General features: G+C 47.3%; 1 protein-coding gene across 1 annotated transcript; it reads left to right on the top strand.

Moving 5' to 3' along the window:
- The first annotated feature begins 9,860 nt into the window (after positions 1-9,860).
- LOC119307741 (osmotin-like protein) lies at positions 9,861-10,872 on the top strand. Its single transcript, XM_037583823.1, has one exon. The coding sequence runs from the start codon at positions 9,940-9,942 to the stop codon at positions 10,624-10,626; it is 687 nt and encodes a 228-aa protein (XP_037439720.1). The 5' UTR covers positions 9,861-9,939; the 3' UTR covers positions 10,627-10,872.
- The last annotated feature ends 8,831 nt before the right edge of the window (positions 10,873-19,703 follow it).

The following is a 19,703-nucleotide window of genomic DNA, read 5'->3' as shown; positions in this document are numbered from 1 at the left end:
CCTCCATAGAGAGGGCCCGAACCTGGGTAAACATCGTGTCCCCAGTCTCCTGTTACCATCGACCTAAGACGCACAGTTCAGGACCCCCTGCCCGAGATCTGCCGGTTTTGACACTGACAGTGGTGACGATGTTGATGAAACTACCGTCGCAGGGCTTCCCCTAAGCACTGCTACGATATGACCGAGGTGGATTATGGTGGAGGGGGGCACCGCACACGGCTGGGAGAGATCAATGATCAACTTGTGTGTTCTAGGGTGCCCCCTGCTCCCGTATATAAAGGAGCAAGGGGGAGGCCGGCCGGCCCTGTAGGGCGCACCAGGAGGAGGAGTCCTCCTCCTAGTAGGAGTAGGACTCCCCTCTTTCCTACTCGTACTAGGAGGGGGAAAGGAAGGGGGAGAAGGAGAAAGAAAGGGGGGCGCCCCCCCCCCTTCCTAGTCCAATTCGGACCAGAGGGGAAGGGGCGTGTGGCCTGCCCTGGCCGGCCCCTCTCTCTCTCTCTCCACTAGGGCCCAACTAGGCCCATTAACCCCCGGGAGGTTCCGGTAACCCGTCCGGCACTCCGGTAAAATCCTGATTTCACCCGGAACTCTTCCGACGTCCAAATATAGGCTTCCAATATATCAATCTTTATGTCTCGACCATTTAGAGACTCCTCGTCATGTCCACGATCATATCCGGGACTCCGAACTACCTTCGGTACATCAAAACATATAAACTCATAATACCGATCATCACAGAACTTTAAGCGTGCGGACCCTACGGGTTCGAGAACTATGTAGACATGACCGAGACACGTCTCCGATCAATAACCAATAGCGGAACCTGGATGCTCATATTGGTTCCTACATATTCTACGAAGATCTTTATCGGTCAAGCCGCATAACAACATATGTTGTTCCCTTTGTCATCGGTATGTTACTTGCCCGAGATTTGATCGTCGGTATCTCAATACCTAGCTCAATCTCGTTACCGGCAAGTCTCTTTACTTGCTCCGTAATGCATCATCCCGCAACAAACTCATTAGTCACATTGCTTGCAAGGCTTATAGTGATGTGCATTACCGAGAGGGCCCAGAGATACCTCTCCGACAATCGGAGTGACAAATTCTAATCTCGATCTATGCCAACTCAACAAGTACCATCGGAGACACCTGTAGAGCACCTTTATAATCACCCAGTTACGTTGTGACGTTAGCACACAAAGTGTTCCTCCGGTAATCGGGAGTTGCATAATCTCATAGTCATAGGAACAAGTATAAGTCATGAAGAAAGCAATAGCAGTAAACTAAACGATCAAGTGCTAAGCTAACAGAATGGGTCAAGTCAATCACATCATTCTCCTAATGATGTGATCCCATTAATCAAATGACAACTCATGTCTATGGCTAGGAAACTCAACCATCTTTGATCAACGAGCTACTCAAGTAGAGGCATACTAGTGACACTATGTTTGTCTATGTATTCACACATGTATTATGTTTCCGGTTAATACAATTCTAGCATGAATAATAAACATTTATCATGATATGAGGAAATAAATAATAACTTTATTATTGCCTCTAGGGCATATTTCCTTCAGTATCCCACTTGCACTAGGGTCAATAATCTAGATTATACAATAATGATTCTAACACCCATGGAGTCTTGGTGCTGATCATGTTTTGCTCGTGGAAGAGGCTTAGTCAACGGGTCTGCAACATTCAGATCCGTATGTATTTTGCAAATCTCTGTGTCTGCCACCTAGACTTGATCCCGGATGGAATTGAAACTCCTCAAACTACGGTAATCACCGAAAAGAATCTCAATTATTGTCACCTTGGGGTATGCAGGTCATAACTCGCAATACGCGCATATAACTTGCAATATAGGATCAAGAACAAACATATATTCATGAAAACGTAATAGGTTGAGATCTGAGATCATGGCACTCGGGCCCTAGTGACAAGCATTGAGCATAGGAAAGCCATAGCAACATCAATCTCAGAACATAGTCGATACTAGGCATCAAGCTCTAACAAAACTAACTCGATTACATGATAGATCTCATCCAAGCCATCACCGCCCAGCAAGCCTACAAAGGAATTACTCACTCCCGGCGGTGAGCATCATGAAACTGGTGATGGAGGAAGGTTGATGATGACGACGACGTCGAATTCCACCCTCCGGAGCCCCGAACGGACTCCAGATCAGCCCTCCCGATGGAGAACATGAGGTGGCGTCGGCTCCGTATCATAAAACGTGATGTCCTTATTTTCTTGGCGAATAGGTATATATGGAGTTGGAGTTAGGGTTGCCGGAGGTCCAGGGGGCCCACAAGCCTACATGCGCCATGGGGGGTAGGCGCGCCCCCTGAGCTTGTGGCTCTTGGGTGGCCCCCCTTTGGTATCTTTTTCCACCAGTATTTTTTATATATTCTAAAAATTCTACGTAAATTTTCAGGTCAATCCGAGAACTTTGATTTCTGCACAAAACCAAAACCATGGCAATTCTGCTAAAAATAGCGTCAGTCCAGGTTGGTTTCATTCAAATCATGCAAATTAGAGTCCGAAACAAGAGCAAACGTGTTTGGAAAAGTAGATACAACGGAGACGTATCAATTGACCGTATGCAATCCATGATGACCCACAAGTATAGGGGATCAATCGTAGTCCTTTCGATAAGTAAGAGTATCGAACCCAATGAGGAGTAGAAGGAATTGACAAGCGGTTTTTTTGCAAGTGTTGTAAATAGTAATAACAAATAGTTTGATAGGAAGATAATTCGTAACAAGTAGCAAGTGACAAAAGTAACAAAGGTGCAACAAGGTGGCTCAATTCTTTTTATGGCAAAGGATAAACCAGAAGTACCTCTTATAGCGAGCTAAATGGTCTCAAGGGCACATGGGAATATGGTCTAGTTAACTTCCATCATGTTTCAGTTGATTCACATTCATTACCTTGATAATTTGATATGTGGGTGGACCGATGCTAGGGTGTTGTTCTTACTTGAAAGCAAACCACTTATGATTATACCCTCTCGCAAGCATCCGCAACTACGAAAGAAGAATTAAGATAAATCTAACCATAGCATGAAACATATGGATCCAAAGCAGCCGCTTACGGAATAATGCATAAACTAGGGTTTAAGGTTCTGTCACTCTCGTAACCCATCATCTACTTACTACTCCCCAATGCCCCCCCTAGGCCCAAACATGGTGAAGTGTCATGTAGTCGATGTTCACACAACACCACTAGAGGAAGAACAACATACATATCATCAAAATATTGAACGAATACCAACTTCACATGATTACTTATAATAAGACTTCTCCCATGTCCTCAAGAACAAACGGAGCTACTCACAAATAATATTCATGTTCAATATCAAAGGAGTATAATATATGAATAAGGATTTGAACATATGATCTTCCACTAAATTAACCAACTAGCATCAACTATAGGATTTAATCAACATTTCTAGCAACCCACGGGTACCAATCTGAGGTTTTGTGACAAAGATTGAATACAAGAGATGAACTAGGGTTTGAGATGAGATGGTGCTGGTAAAGATGTTGATGGAGATGAGTCCTCCCACAACAAGAAGAACGTTGGTGACGACGATGGCTTCAATTTACCCCTCTCGGAGCGAAGTACCCCTGGCGGAATCGCTCCACCGGAGAGCAAAAGTGCTCCTGCCCAGGATCTGGCTTGAAACGGCGGCACTTCATCCGAAAAAGTTCTTTTGATTTTTCTATGGCAAATGGCTCCATATAGGAGAAGGAGGACCACGTAGGCCTGCTGGTGGGCCCACAAGCTCCCATGGCGCGCCCCAGGGGAGGGCGCCACCTGATCTTGTGGCTCACTAGTGGGGCCCCTCCTGGTACTTTTCTTCCAGTATTTTCTATTAATTACAAAATAAATCTTTGTAAATTTTCAGGTTTTTTGGAGCTCTTAAGAATAGCTATATCTGATTTAGGTCTTTTCAGGTCCAGAATTCCAGCTGTCGGCCATTTCTCTCTTCATATAAATCTTGCATAATAAGAGAGAAAATGCATTAGAATTGCATCATAAAGTGAAATATCGACCCAAAACATTATAAGTAACAGTAGGAAATCATGATGAAAAATGGACATATCAATCGCCATGATGCCTCTCTGGCCCCATGGACCAGTCCTCCACGTCCAACATGCTTGAAGTACCGTCATTGCTGTTAGGCCGAAGACGGAGAGCATACAACACCAAATCGGTCGCAACAACAAGAAGGCCCGTGATGCGGGTGTGGCAGGACGAGCAAAAGCTCCTACTACCTGCCCCATCATTTCGTCGACGGCGCCCTCCCATGACACCCAGGCCTCCCAATATGCCCAACCTCGCAATCTGGTCCTCCTTCATTCACCGTTGACCTCATCTTCAAATACAACTTCATTGAGTCACCATAACTCATCCAACAACGATCACCTACAACATGTTTGGCGGAATGCCTCTCCCTCCCCACAAGCTTGACCGCAGAAAATATGTTGATGATGTTTGCCATGCATAATTTATTTACCAATTGCTTATATGTATTGTAAAATTGTTTTTGATTGTTCTAAATTGATGAAATTCGACTTAGAGCAAAAAGGAGGGGGCAGACAAGTAGGGTTGTCCATTTTAGGTTCTATGTGCAGATGCCCTCAGTAACGTGCAAGGAGGAGGCCGTCGTCATCGTGCTCGTAGAGAATATACTCGAGGATCATGATGATGTTGAAGAGAGGAAGGGTGATATCCCCCTGTCCTTGTTTCTGAGTATCAAGTGTGTCATTCAAATAAACACAATGGTGGCCCATGCAACCGGTGAACAATACATACAAGCTCTTTCCTATTGTTCTAAATAAATTAGGATCTCATGTTAATATTTATAATATGCTTTGAAAGGAATACAATTTGCTTAATAATATAAAAACTTACATTCTCTTATATTCATATTAACATTCCTTTTTCTTTTTTGGTGCATTGCGCGTGTTTTGGTTGTCGTAACAGGAAACATCACCATACTTAACAATGTATGGATTTAATAGAATTGATTGTGCACTCTAGTTTTAGCTTCTTCCATTCCCTGTGTTGTAATTTTTTTTCTTTACTTTATTTTAAAATAGAGGCAATTTTTCCTCATCCATTAGTTAGGCATAAGAGAGTTTCCAGTTAGTTAATGAAAACCGGACGAAAACCGCCAAGACCCGTGACAAAACTCAACCACCCATACCGAGGGCAGCGCAACTCCAACTATGCTGAAGAGATCCGAAGGAGAACTATGCAAGGCTAATGCCACAAAAGACCACTGAACATACTACCTGCTTCCTATCGATGTCACCACCAGGGCCCCACCGCCTATCATCATTGCCACCAGGGCCCACCGCCACAACTCTGAGTTCACCGTAACAAAAACATCCTGAGATAATGTCACAAACAACTCCAAAGGGCCATTGGGGGGTGGGCGATGGGGTAGCCGTGGAGCTCACAGACACGAGTGCTTGAGCGATGGGCAATGGACACCTAAGGTTCAAACTTTTACTGCTCCCGGTCCTAGGGCTGGTGAGGAATCAAATCGATAGTTACATAGAGATGAAAAAGAGTACAATTGTTTGACGAAATAGGCTTGCGCCCCGCTATATTAATATAGCAACCACCCGATATAGCCAGAACTTCGATGCTGGGGCAAACATCACAATCACGCCCAAAAGAAAAATAAGAGAAAAGCAAGAGAAAGAAATGCCAGCAACACCGGATCAACAAAAGCTGAAGCATCCTGCAACCGCTGCGCCCATCGGAAATATCCACCATGCTCCAATGCCACCGAGTTGCCGCGTACCAAGCAACATCTTCAAGAAGGTCTGCGACGATGATGCTGCTGCTCGGACGAATCCTAGGATTTCTCCGGGTACATGGAGGGATGCAGAGGAGAGGTACTCCCGACGCCCTTCAAGAAGGTTGATGGCGCCCATAGGCGCCACCGCATCGGTGCCGGGAAGACCCGAGAGGGATTTCTCCCTACCCCTCATATCCACAACCCAGGACCAACCGGGGCTCCACCATGCCAACCGCCCACCAACCTGCACCACCACAATCACGAGGACACCACTGTCGTCTCTCCACTGCAGATGCCGCGAGGCCGGCCGAACCAAATGAGGTCACCGACGAAGGGACCGAAGAGTACAATTGTTGCACGGTGCAGATAAATAAGATTTTTTAGGCAACGCAGATGAAGAAGATGAATCGACAAAGAATACATTGAATCACTAATTAAGGATTGCCCTTGCAATGTTCATTCCCATCATTTCTAATGTTGACAAGTGATGCATTGCATGTGCGAACTTGTCGCAACCTGAGAGTTTCAGTGAGATTTCTTCCCACATAAACAAGTGGGTTTCTTTGTGCTTTTTTAGATTCATTTTTTCTAAAACCTTTTATCTTGTTAGTCGTGCATCCAAATCACGAACTGTTTCACCATTCTGTTTCTCGCGTCGAGATCTTTGAAACTACAACCCATGTTGATAGGTTTCGACGAATATTCTTTGGACGAAATTTGTGCTTAAAAAAATGTACTAACCCGTACTTCAAAAACTGTACTAGTTATGCTTTACTTTTGAGGAAGCACAATTGTGTCTTCATGTGAAAGCATACATGTGATTTACTTTTTTGGGAAGCATAAAATCATAATTGTGCTTCAGGCGGAAACACATATGTGCTTCACTTTTGGGGAAGCACAAACGCACATCTATGCTTCATGCAGAATCGTGCTTCATGTGGAAGCACACACTCCCGCCAGACGTAAAACAAAAAAAAACCCAGGAAAAACCAAAAAACAAAAATCTAGAAAAACAAAAATAACTGCCCAATGGAGGAGCGCCCAACACACAGCATCTGCAACATTGGGACGCACGACGGGGCAGCGCCGGGGGACCTTGGAACTGCCCGTGCAAAAACTACCAAGCATACCCTTCAACTAGTTCATCCCCAGCACCACGGCATTGCGGGCAACTCTATAGGCCAGCTCAAGCTGACAATAGCCTAATCTGTGGGGGACCAACTAGGTGGCTCGTCCAACAACACTCCAACGATAGGGGCTTGACCAAGGGGTGCGTCTATGACTTGTTCTTAGACTACCCACAATGGGAGTAACATAGATAGTAACATCACACATATCTAGTTAAAATAGATGATGTGGCAAGTAGTAAATGAAGAAAGAGAGACATGTGGTAACATAGCTAGTTACTACTACTAGTATGAGTAACATCACACATATCAAGACAGGATGAGTCTATAGCCTAATAAATGAAGTGTTGCATGTTACTACACATATATTACTTCCCACTATAGAAGTAGTAACATAGGCATGTTACTAGTCTAAGTTACTCCCCATTGTGACTAGTCTTATTAAGGAGAGTCCATATTTGGCGTTCCACGCGCCAAATCGAGTGCTCGCACAACTGTTCTCATTAGGGTAGCTCGCTCGACCATGTGTTCGCTCACTCGCCAGTCCGTACAGGTGTAGAAAAACCGAATCCAGTCTTTGACTGATTGACCAATTGACCTTTGACCTTTGACCCATTGACTCTTACAAAATCATGTATTTGAAAAAAAATGTTATTTTGAAAAGTTCACGAGTTTAAGAAGTTCACAAAATATGAAAAAAATTCATGAATTCTAAAAAGGTTTGCAAATTTGAAAAAGGCTCGTATATTTGAAAAAAGTTCATGAATTTTAAAAAACACAAAATTTGATAAAAAGGTCATAAAGTGAACAAGGTTAGCTAATTTGAAAAGGTTCATAAATTTAGAAAATTTTGCAAAATTGAAACACAAATTTAGAAAAACTTCACAAAGTTTAAAAAAAGTTATGAATTTCGAACTTGAAAAGGAGAAGCGTGCTGTATATTTAGATCCAGGTGTGGCACAAGTTCCAACACCCTTCATGAGAAAAAAAATGTGGGCCATACATTAATGACAAAAAAATGCAACTACAGCTAACCGCTGTATGGATAGGCTATTAGGTGACGTGGCAATACAAAGGTGAACATGGTCTCACGCCCACCCATGTGAATAGTAAAATTTAAAATAATAATGTTAGAATCATTTTTTGAATTTTGAAGTAACATGCTTGATCAACCATTCTACTCGTGCGCGAAGTTTCATGAATTATTGAAACCCATGGTATTCTTATGAAGAAAATGCAACTGAGACCTTAGTATTCATCAAATGATATTTTTTGTTAGTTCTTTTGTTTTTCATTTTTGCATAGAATACCATGGATGTTATTTCTTCTTGTAACTTCATACGTGAGTACCAGTCGAATTATGTTATAAAAAATCATTTATTTATTTATTCTAATATTTTTTAACTTATTTTTTATAAAATATGTGCATGGTATTATGTTCACCAAATCCGCGTCCGTTGTTGACTATACTATTTGGGTTTGCCTAGAACTCTGACGAGTGATGTCAACATAGTTGTGGCTTTATGAATGACATGACTGAATGTTGCAACCAGTGGTGTGACATGCTACAAATGACAACGACAGATGTTGCGAGCAATGATGATGAACGTTGTAACCGTGGGACCTAATGCTGCATACGACAATGACGGAAGCTGTGAATGATGGGACGACGTGCCGTGAGCGATGAGGGTGAATGTTGTGACTGATGAGACAACATGTTGTAACCAACACCGACGAATGCCGCGACCGATAGAACGAAGTGCTGCAAGCGGTGGAAGGAAGTGCTGCGAGGGCCGTTGGGCTCTGCTCAGCACGAATCTCTACACAAAGACCCAAGATTCAACGGCTAACAATTGACTGAGATTTTGCAAACCTGATACTATTTACCTTAGCTTTGGGTAGCTACCTCCCACGAGATAGATGATACCAACCTTTAAATGCTCCCATGATCCCAACTTAAAAAAGAAGAAGAAATTTAGACGTTTAGAAACATTCTAAATTTTTTGCGAGGGGCCAATAGACATGAGTTTACAACCTACAAAAAATTTCACATATAAATTTGAAATACGCATTGAGAAACAAAATAGAGAAATCTAACATGAATAATGTCACAAAAGACAAAAGCAAAAAAGACACAATTCACATCTGGATTTACCTTTTTTATTTTTCACTTTTTATTTCAAATATGGTCCCAATTTTCTAGGAGTTGTAGACATAGGTCTTGTCCTGGGAACATCCAATTTTTCTTTGCAATTTTTTGAAACATTTAAATTATTATTTTTAAATGCAAGCATGTGAGAGTTGGTATCACTCGATACTTTCACACCTTCCCACGAGGGAGAATATCTAGTGGACCGGTGCTTGTGGTGCACCAAACTCTCGTAGTACGTTTTAAAATGTTTAAAAAATTGTGAAAAAATAGCACATTTACATAACATCAATGTATCATGTCACAAATGTTCAAATCAAAATTTGAAACATAGCTGAAAAAAATGACAAATTCAACACTGAATAGTATACAACATAAGTTGGGCTTTAGATTTGGCCCATTATCACATTGATGCCAAATTTGTCATTTTGTATGTCGGTCAATGTTTTGAATTTCCCTAAAAAAGGTCAATTTTTTGAATTTTGATATGAAATTTTGTAAAAATATACTTTGATGATGTGTCAATTTGATATAGAATTTTGTTTCCTGTTTTTCAAACATTTTAAAATGTACTACGAACATCTGGTGCACCGACACGTGGTCACCGATAACACCACAAAGATAGACGCACCTGATACATTCCCCTTCCCACGACACCAGCCCCGCTGCTGCTTTCTCTCGAAAAAAGCAAAAGAAAAAGTTAGCTGGCTGCTGCTACTCAACTTCTCCACGGCGACTCAGCCCGAGCGACGAGCCTCGCCTACAAAAGTATAGAAACCAGCCGCTCCTCTCTCTTCCCTGCCTCTAAGACACAAGCTATAGCTAGTAGCTGTAGCTGCCATGGCCAAGGATCTCGCCTTCATCCTCCTCGTCCTTGCCGCGCTAGCCGCCTTCTCGTCGGCGACCAAGCTGACAATCCACAACCTCTGCCCGCACCCCGTCTGGCCGCTCGTCACCCCCAACGCCGGCCTCCCCTCCATCTCTGACAATGCCGCGCGCCTCGACCCCAACGCGATTCTCTCCCTCACCTTCCCGTCCACCTTCTGGGCAGGTCGCGTCGCGGCCCGCACCGGCTGCGACGACGGCACGTCGCCACCGCGCGGGTGCTTCACGGGCGACGCGCCGCCGTCCACCGTCGCGCAGATCACGGTCCACGACAGCGGGAACCTGGACCTCGCCGCGTACAGCGTCAGCCTCGTAAACGGGTTCAACGTGCCGATGGTGTTGAGTCCGCAGGCAGGCGGTGGGCAGTGTCCGGCGCTCGGCTGCGCCGTGGACCTCAACTGCGACTGCCCTCCGGACAACCGGGCCGCCGAAGGCACCGCGTGCCGCGGGCCCGCGGGGTACTTCAAGAACCGTTGCCCGCTCACGAGGACGACGTCGACCGACGTGGAGCCCGTGCCGCAGAGCTGCCGCGCGCCCGGGGAGCTCAAGATCGTCCTCTGCCAGTCGTCCATGCTCCAGCGCGGCGCCTCGGCGGCGGAGGACACCGACATGGTCATCCGCACTGTCGTCGCCGACAACTAGAGCACAGAGCTTCCGTGTCGCATGTCCTTCTCGCTTTGCCGTACTTCTACGCCAGGCACGATCCGTCGTACTACGTTTCAGTTAACAGTCCGTGAGCGTTAATTAAGGGGCCAGTTTTCATACAAATGTCGCAGTTTGAATGTTTGTATTTTTCTATGAACCCTGGACCTTGGAAGAATTGTTGTACGGTATTTTCAATATGTGTAAAAACATATGTGCAAGGTGGTCAACCAACCGATGCTATATTTGTAAGATCTTTTTATGTGGAGATCCATCCAATTTTGCTTTTAACTTTTTCTTTCTTCTTCTTTATGTGCTATGCCATGAGTCAGACTTGGTTAAGACTTCGTCGACTGAGAGCTAGCTACACCTATAGCTGAGATAAATACAGTATTAGCCATTGTACTTGACACGAAAACTCACTTTATTCTCCTTTCCCGTCTCCTTCTTAACTGTTTCAGACTATGTATTTTCGTTATTCAGTTAATGGAAAAGGGGTTATGTCCGGTTCAAAAAAACGAAAACTCACTTTACTCGCAAAACGCAGAGTTTGCACACTGTACTCGGCGATTGGTCCTAAATAAGCCGAGACAAGCAAAAAACCGCCGAGAGGGCACCCACGTAGGTGGAGGGACCCGAGCAGTTGGAGATTTTTCATTTAGGCCCTCCGGCGATTTATATTAGCATTTTGTAGTCCTCTCTCTCTCTCTCTCTCTCAGTTCGACCACACGAAAGGGGGCAGGAGAACTGGAGGCAACGTCGACGAGCAGCTACTGGCGAGGAAGATGCGTTAAAGGGAATGACGAGCGAGGGGGCCAGCAGGGCTCTCAACTCCATCGCTGCAGGGACCGACACTCAGGTCACCACCGATGGCCCCAATCCGCCGCTGCAGTACGGTACATGCTCCTGATCCTCCCTTATCTCTCATGCTGCAAAGTAGTGCTTTTTAGAGCGGATTTATTGCTGGCATAAGTTGTATGTCACCGATGAAGATGGTTTTGTATAATTTAGCTAGGGTTTGTGTTGCTGTTGTGCTGATGATTAATTAGTTTCTTTTTGAATTAGGTGAGAAGAAGGATTTGTTCACATGCATGATCTTCCATGGGGGATTTTTCATGGGAACATGACCGAACAATGGGTATTTGAATAGTAGGACTACTTGGTTTGATTTCTGTGAAACGAAGACATGGTCTGTGGATGTAATCAACAACATTATTGAAAAAATAGGTTATGAAGGTGCTGGTAGAGTGAAACCTTATTGGTGCTTGCCTATGAGGATGGTAGAAATGGAGCATTTGATCTAGATGATGTTGCTCCAACCTCAATACACTATTAAGACTTGGAGCCTTGTAAGTTGACGTTGTAAAGTTGTGTAGATCAATAAAGCACTCTTTTGTTGAATGGTTTGTGAGGGAGTCCTGGACTAGGGGGTGTCCGGATAGCCGAACTATCATCTTTGGCCGGACTCCAAGACTATGAAGATACAAGATTGAAGACTTCGTCCCGTGTCCGGATGGGACTTTCCTTGGCATGAAAGGCAAGCTTGGCGATACGGATATGTAGATTTCCTACCATTGTAACCGACTCTGTTTAACCCTAGCCCTCTCCGGTGTCTATATAAACCAGAGGGTTTTAGTCCGTAGGACGAACAACAATCATACCATAGGCTAGCTTCTAGGGTTTAGCCTCCTTGATCTCGTGGTAGATCTACTTTTGTACTACCCATATCATCAATATTAATCAAGCAGGAGTAGGGTTTTACCTCCACCGAGAGGGCCCGAACCTGGGTAAAAATATCGTGTCCCTTTTCTCCTGTTACCATCCGCCTAGACGCACAGTTCGGGACCCCCTACCCGAGATCCGCCGGTTTTGACACCGACATTGGTGCTTTCATTGAGAGTTCCTCTGTGTCGTCACCCATAGGCCCGATGGCTCCTTCGATCATCAACAACGACGCAGTCCAGGCGAGACTTTTCTCCTCGGAGAGATCTTCGTATTCGGCGGCTTTGCACTGCGGGCCAATTCACTTGGCCTTCTGGAGCAGATCGAAAGCTACGCCCCTGGCCATCAGGTCAGATTTGGAAGTTTGAACTACATGGCCAACATCCGCGGAGACTTGATCTTCGATGGATTCGAGCCACAGCCGAGCGCGCCGCACTGTCACGATGGGCATGATTTAGCTCTGCTGCCGGACAGTGCCCTGGAGGCCGCACAAGAGTCCGCTCCGACCCTTAGCTCGGAGCCGACTGCGCCGATCGAGGATGGGTGGCTGGACACCGCCTCGAGGGCTGCTACCTCTACGGAGATAGAACCGAATACCAACCTTGTCCCTTGTGAAGCACGTGACTCCAAGGTGTCGGACTCCTTTCCGGACCCCGAACCTTCCGCGCCCCTGCCAATCGAACCCGATTGGGCGCCGATCATGGAGTTCACCGCCGCGGACATCTTTCAACACTCGCCTTTTGGCGACATCCTGAATTAACTGAAGTCTCTCTCTCTCTCTCTATCAGGAGAGCCCTGGCCGGACTATGGTCAGAAAGGTCGGGATGCGGACGACGAAGAAATTCAACGCCCACCCACCACCCACTTTGTAGCCACTGTCGATGACTTAACCGATATGCTGGACTTCGACTCTGAAGACATCGACGGTATGGACGGCGATGCCGGAGACGACCAAGAACCAGCGCCTACAGGGCACTGGAAGGTCACATCAACTCACGATGTATATATGGTGGATACACCTAAAGGAAGCAATAACGAGGAACAACGGGACGCTGAGGTGGATAATTCCCTCGAAAAACAGTCAAAACGGCGACGTAAGCGCCGCTCAAAGTCCCGCCTCGACAACGACAGCACCCATACAGACCCAGCCATAGAGCAGGGCGAACCGGTGGACGACGAACATGCCCCCGAGCAACCATCCAAACAGGATGAGTTGGATAGGCAATCCATCCCCGGCGAAAATAACAGTCCGGGCGATCTCACGCCGGACACATCGTTGGAGCAGAAGAACCTCCACAAAAGGCTCGTCGCCACTGCAAGAAGTCTGAAGAAGCAGAAGAGGAAGCTCAAAACAGCGGAAGACATACTCATAATGAGATGGAGCAAAGTACTCAAGACCGCAGACAAATACGGTGATAGTCGCCAAGCAAAAAGCTACTCGAAGCGCAAACTACTGCCCGAATTTGACGAGGAGGCCGTAGAGCCCCCACAATCAAAGAACAAAGAGGCCACCCGGTCGGATAGACGACCACATGACAAACAAGGAGCGGCAAGCGGCGCCGCACACAAGCCGGCATGTGATCCATATAAGGATCCTCACAAAAAGGATGGCCCGGTCAGGTCCATCTATGGGCCAAGAAAGCAAGCGCCAGAAAGCAATACAACACGTCGAGTATTCGAACATCACGGCACACCCAAATACAGGAGCGCCGCACACCCCTTATGTTTCATCGATGAGGTGCTGGATCATGAATTTCCAGCGGGATTCAAGCCCGTAAACATATAGGCATACGATGGAACAACAGACCCTGGAGTCTGGATTGAGGATTACATCCTGCACATACATATGGCTAGAGGAGATGACCTCCACGTCATAAAATACTTACCCCTCAAGCTTAAAGGGCCAGCCCGGCATTGGCTCAAAAGCCTCCCAGAAAATACCATTGGAAGTTGGGAAGAGCTCGAGGATGCGTTTTAGGTAAATTTTCAGGGGACTTATATCCGCCCTCCAGATGCAGACGATTTAAGTCACATAACTCAACAACCCGGAGAGTCAGCCTGCAAATTCTGGAACAGGTTCCTCACCAAAAAGAACCAAATAGTCGACTGTCCGGACGCCGAAGCCTTAGCAGCCTTCAAACATAACGTCCGAGATGAATGGCTCGCCAGACACCTCGGCCAGGAAAAGCCAAGAACAATGGCCGCACTAACAAGCCTCATGACCCGCAAGAGAGGATAGCTGGCTGGCAAGATGCAGCACCAGCGACCCAAGTACATCCAAGGTCAGGGATGGAAATGGGAAACCATGACGCAGCAAGGACCGGCACCGGACTAAGAGAAATGGCCCAAAGAGCATGGCAGTCAATGCCGGATTCAAAAGCTCTCGGCAGAACAACAAAATACTGCCTCTCAAGGACAACAGCGACGAGCTATCCAACCTAAACAAAATCTTGGACAAGATATGCCAAATCCACAGTACCTCCGGGAAGCCTGCAAACCACACCCATAGAGATTGTTGGGTCTTCAAATAGTCCGGCCGACTTAATGCCGAACACAAGGGGCTCGACACACCGAGCGAGGACGATGACGAACTCCACAAGCAGAGAACCGGAAAACAAAGAAATTTCCCACAAGAGGTCAAAACAGTAAACTCACTTCAAGTGACAACAGGCAAAAATAGAGCGGCGCCCATTAAAGTACGCGCCGCACGGTCCACCCCGGCGGAGTCCCGACACTGGATGTCAAAACCAATCACTTTCGACCATCAGGATTACTCCGGAAGTATCCGGAACGCAGGATGGACTGCTCTGATATTAGATCCTATAATCGACGGACTACAATTTACATAAGTCCTAATGGACGGCGGCAGTGATCTAAACCTGCTATATCAGGATACAATCCGCAGAATGGGGATAGACTCAACCAAAATACGCCATAGCAACATTTCCTTTCGAGGAGTGATGCCAGGCCCATATGCCCATTGTACGGGCTCTCTACCGCTAGAAGTTGTGTTCGGCTCATACGACAACTTCCGTCGCGAAAAGTTAGTCTTCCACATCGCCCCATTTAAAAGTAGCTATCAAGCACTATTGGGACGCGAAGCTTTCGCCCGCTTTAACGCAATACCGCATTATGCATCTCTTACACTTAAAATGCCCGGTCCACGCGGCATCATCTCATTAAAGGGAAACCTCGAGTGTTCCTTGAATATGGAAGAAAGTGAGACTGCCTTGACAGCCACACATTAATCCGGCTTTGCTGATCAAAGGACGTAAACAGGTCATTCAGATCCGACACGGTTAGGCGAGTCCGGCATAAATAAACAAGGGGCTTACTAGCCGCGTACCCCCTTACAAGGGGCTGCACGCATGTACAATAAGAGAATAAAGCTCAATTTTATTCATTTTTTGAATTATACTCTGTTTATACATTTTTCGCACGATCCTTTTTTCCAACTAAGTTCTTCTCTTTTACAGATGAACACCATGCTACACCCGTCCAGGATACGGCACAACAGAGACACAGGCGCAGACGTGCAGTAGGGACCCGCTGCAAGGATTCTTTTCAGTTTAAGACCCTGCGTAAACCTTTCTTACTGTCTCTTGTTGATACACATCCCCCGATTTCTCACTATAACCGAGGAGGAGGCTGGCGTTTTGGCATCGGCCGCGTCAGAAATTTTTGCGCGTACCTGGACATTAGGGGCTTAGGGCATTGTTCTGCCGTTTTCATAAAGACCGAATACCTTAGGGAGTGTTCGGCGTCTCGAGTTAGGCCTTATATGCATCAGCTCCAAATCATGTCTTTGGTCAAATGTTGGGTTTGCCCGGCTCCTGTGTTTTGCTGCCTTACGTTCCGCTCTATCGGCTAACGCGGCACCAGGAGAACTACTGCGATTGTGCCCCGATTCATCTAGGTGACCACCTCAGTAGAGAAAGCCGAAAACGACTGTCATGATATAGCGAGAGACTGGTCAACCACTCGATCGACCACCGGAATGTTTAGAATTCCTCCGCTTTAACGAAGGACCGTTTCCCGGTCAGGCACACACGCGCCCCGAAATTCGGAGAGCGCGGTGCCCCTAGGGGCTATATAGTAGCCCCACCATCGAACTCCTATGGCCAAGTGAAAGTGATAAAGCATTATAGTCCGGTTGCCTAGTTTGCTACGCTATCACCTCCTTCACAGGACCAAGACGTTGGATTAAGTGTGAAAATGCGCTTTTTTTGCAAACACCCCCGCACTATGTGCGTGGGGGCTGAAGCCGAAGACTGCCATCTTTCAGGTTATATACACATATACATTAACGGCTGCACAGGAGGTATTCCAACACTTGAACGCACAAGTATAAAAAGCCCTTATATTATATTTGAAACATGGTTTCACAAATCATACATGTCATTTGAACATAACATTTTTCGAGCACTGTGTCTCTATTAAACGAGCGCCTTGCAGGACTTCCTCAAAATAGTGCTCGGCAGGTAATCGGCTTCTGTCCGAATCCTGGGATGCAACGTCGGCGGCCTTCATCTCTGCCCAGTATGTTTTGACATGGGCGAGAGTCATCCGTGCACCCTCTATGCATGCCAACCGTTTCATTGCATCGATACGCGGCACCGCATCAAGGAACTGCTGCACCAAGCTAAAATAACTCTTCGGCTCGGGCCTTTTTGGCCACAAATGAGTCACGACGTCCTTCATGGCAAGTCCGGACAACCTATTCAGCTCAGCCCATTCGGCTAACTGATTGGTTAATGAAAGTGGACGCTCTGGACTATGGAACTGCGACAAAAAAAGCTCTTCCATTCCGTGATCCTTTTGGCCTCGGAAGTGTGCGACCGCGTCTGCGGCACTCACCGCCAAATTCAGATAAGCATCCTCCGCACCCCACAGTTGGCCCAACTGAGCATACTTCAAATCCGTGAACTTCCTCCGCAGCAGAAAGGGCTTTCCAGCCGCAATATCCCCAGCTTGACGTAGCTCCTCCTTCATAGCTCTCATCGCGGAGCGGGCATCCTTGGCTTCGGCGGTGGCCTTCTTCACGTCCTCTTGCTCCGCTCGGTGTTCTCTTTCAAGAAATTCGCAGCGGTCGACAGCATACTTCAGCTTCACGGCCATTTCGGCCATTTCCTCCCTGCTTCGGCAGTGAGCAGCCTGTTCGGCTTTTAGCTCTTCGGCCGCCTTCAAGGCAGCCGCATTACTTTTTCTGGCTTGCTCCTTGGCTCGGGTGAGCTCTGCCCAAAGGTCCTCCATAGCAGCGGCACCATCTGCATTAAGCATACATGTTGTAAGGCATGGGCGTCAAGCTCCCTTACCAGGTGTCCGCGGAGAAGCCACATACCTTGTGACTCGTCAAGTCGCTTATTGACCAGCGCGAGTCCGCATCCGCAACATCAAGTTGCCGCTTCAGTTCGGCAAATCTATCAGTCCGGCTGGCCACCGAACGCTCCGCCACCTGTATAGGACAGGCGACATCTTACAACTGAGATTATGATCCTCGACACGCTGTCGCTTTTGACAACGCACCGAGTCTCAGGGGCTACTATCTATACAGGGCGCATTCTATATGCAAAACCCCGTCAGTAAACTTATGACGGCCTCATGAAATCCGCTCTCAGCGGATGAAATCCTTTCAATCACCGTACCCATTAACGTACAGTGATCTTCTGAGATAGACGCTCGCCCTAGCAAATCCTTTAGCTCCTTCGACCGTACACCAGTTGGTGCCGAACCTTCCGGCCCCGCCGGACTCGGGGAAACCCTTCGTGACGACACCTCAGGGTCGTCCGCCCCGCTTGACGGTGCGGCATATGGAGGCGTTTCGCTCTCCATCATCTCCGGACGAAGATCCCCCGAAGATGAGCTCTGCTGAGAAGGGCTGAGATCCGAACTACAAGGTAATAACTTTGTTTATCTTCAGAAATAAAAACAGGGATGTCCCTTATTACAAAACTCCCCTTTCTACTTACGGCTCGCTAGAGGGCTGATTTCCTTGGGGAAATAGAGTGGCCGGGGCTCCTCCCGGCGCGGGATCCTCTGGTGAAGATTTCTTCCCCCGCTTTGAGGCCTTGGCCTCCGGATCTTCAGAAGCGGTCCTCTTCTCCCCCTGGAGGGAGGGATTCTCGATCCCCCCTTTCTTGAGAGCCTCCTTAGCAGAGGCGGTAGCTTTCCTGTTACCCCCTTTGCCCTCTTCCGAAGGCGCAGCCTCCAGCATCTTGGTTAACACAGGATCCGGCGTGGTCTCAGGGAGGGGGGCCAGACACCTTATTAGTTTTGCTTTTGCTATCCATTCCTGTTCAAGGGACAGCTCTTTAAAGGGCAAGTTTATGATAAACGTACGGATAGCATGTCCGGACACAGGACTACTTGAGTATCCCGGCGATTGTAGTTCAGACCTGCGTCCTCGGTCAAGTCCGGACACATCTCTTGTGATCTGAAGAACAGCTTATACATCTCCACCGGCGTCGCACCCATGAAGTGTTGGAGAGCTTGCGGTCCCTCCGGATTGAATTCCCACAGGCGGAGGGGGCGAAGTTTGCAGGGCAGAAGGCGCCGAATAAACATGACCTGCGCCACTACAACCAGATTGATCTCCCTCTCTTGGAGGTCTCGAATACGGCCCTGCAACAGTGGTACGTCCTTGGACGGCCCCTAGTCAAGCCCTTTGTTGACCCATGATGCCAGCCGTTGTGGAGGGCCCGAGCGAAAGGCAGGCAGTGCCACCCATCTGGTGCCCCTGGGAGCGGTGATGTAGAACCACTCATGTTGCCACAAACCAAGCTCCTCTTGAAAAAAGCCCTCGGGCCATGGAGCGTCAGCCCTCTTGCTTATAACTGCCCCTCCGCATTCTGCCTGCCGCCCCTCGATCATCTTCGGCTCCACGTTGAAGGTCTTGAGCCACAATTCGAAGTGAGGGGTAGTGCGGAGGAAGGCTTCGCATACAACAATGAACGACGAGATGTGGAGGATGGACTCCGGATCCAAGTCATGGAATTCCAGCCCATAATAAAACATGAGCCCCCTCACGAAGGGGTCCGTCGGGAAGCCTAGACCCCGACGGAAGTGAGACACGAAAACCGCGCTCTCACTAGGCTCGGGAGTGGGAATGGCTTGCCCTTGGGCAGGCAGCCTATGCGAAATTTCGCCGGTTAAATACCTGGCGTCTCTCAGCTTTAGCACATCTTCTTCCGTGACGGAAGAAGGCATCCACCGACCTTGTAGGTCGGAGCCGGACATTGTTGAAGGTCCGAAGCGCCTGAATCTGGAGCCTTGGGTGTTGGAACACGAGGCAAGGGGCGGATTCGATTGAGATTGAAGAAAAGGAACAGGCCTTGGTCTCGTTATAAAGGGGTTGA

The sequence above is a fragment of the Triticum dicoccoides genome, chromosome 5B (assembly GCF_002162155.2).
Source record: "Triticum dicoccoides isolate Atlit2015 ecotype Zavitan chromosome 5B, WEW_v2.0, whole genome shotgun sequence".
Lineage (NCBI taxonomy): Eukaryota > Viridiplantae > Streptophyta > Magnoliopsida > Poales > Poaceae > Triticum > Triticum dicoccoides.
This window is presented reverse-complemented; position numbering and strand designations above follow the sequence as displayed.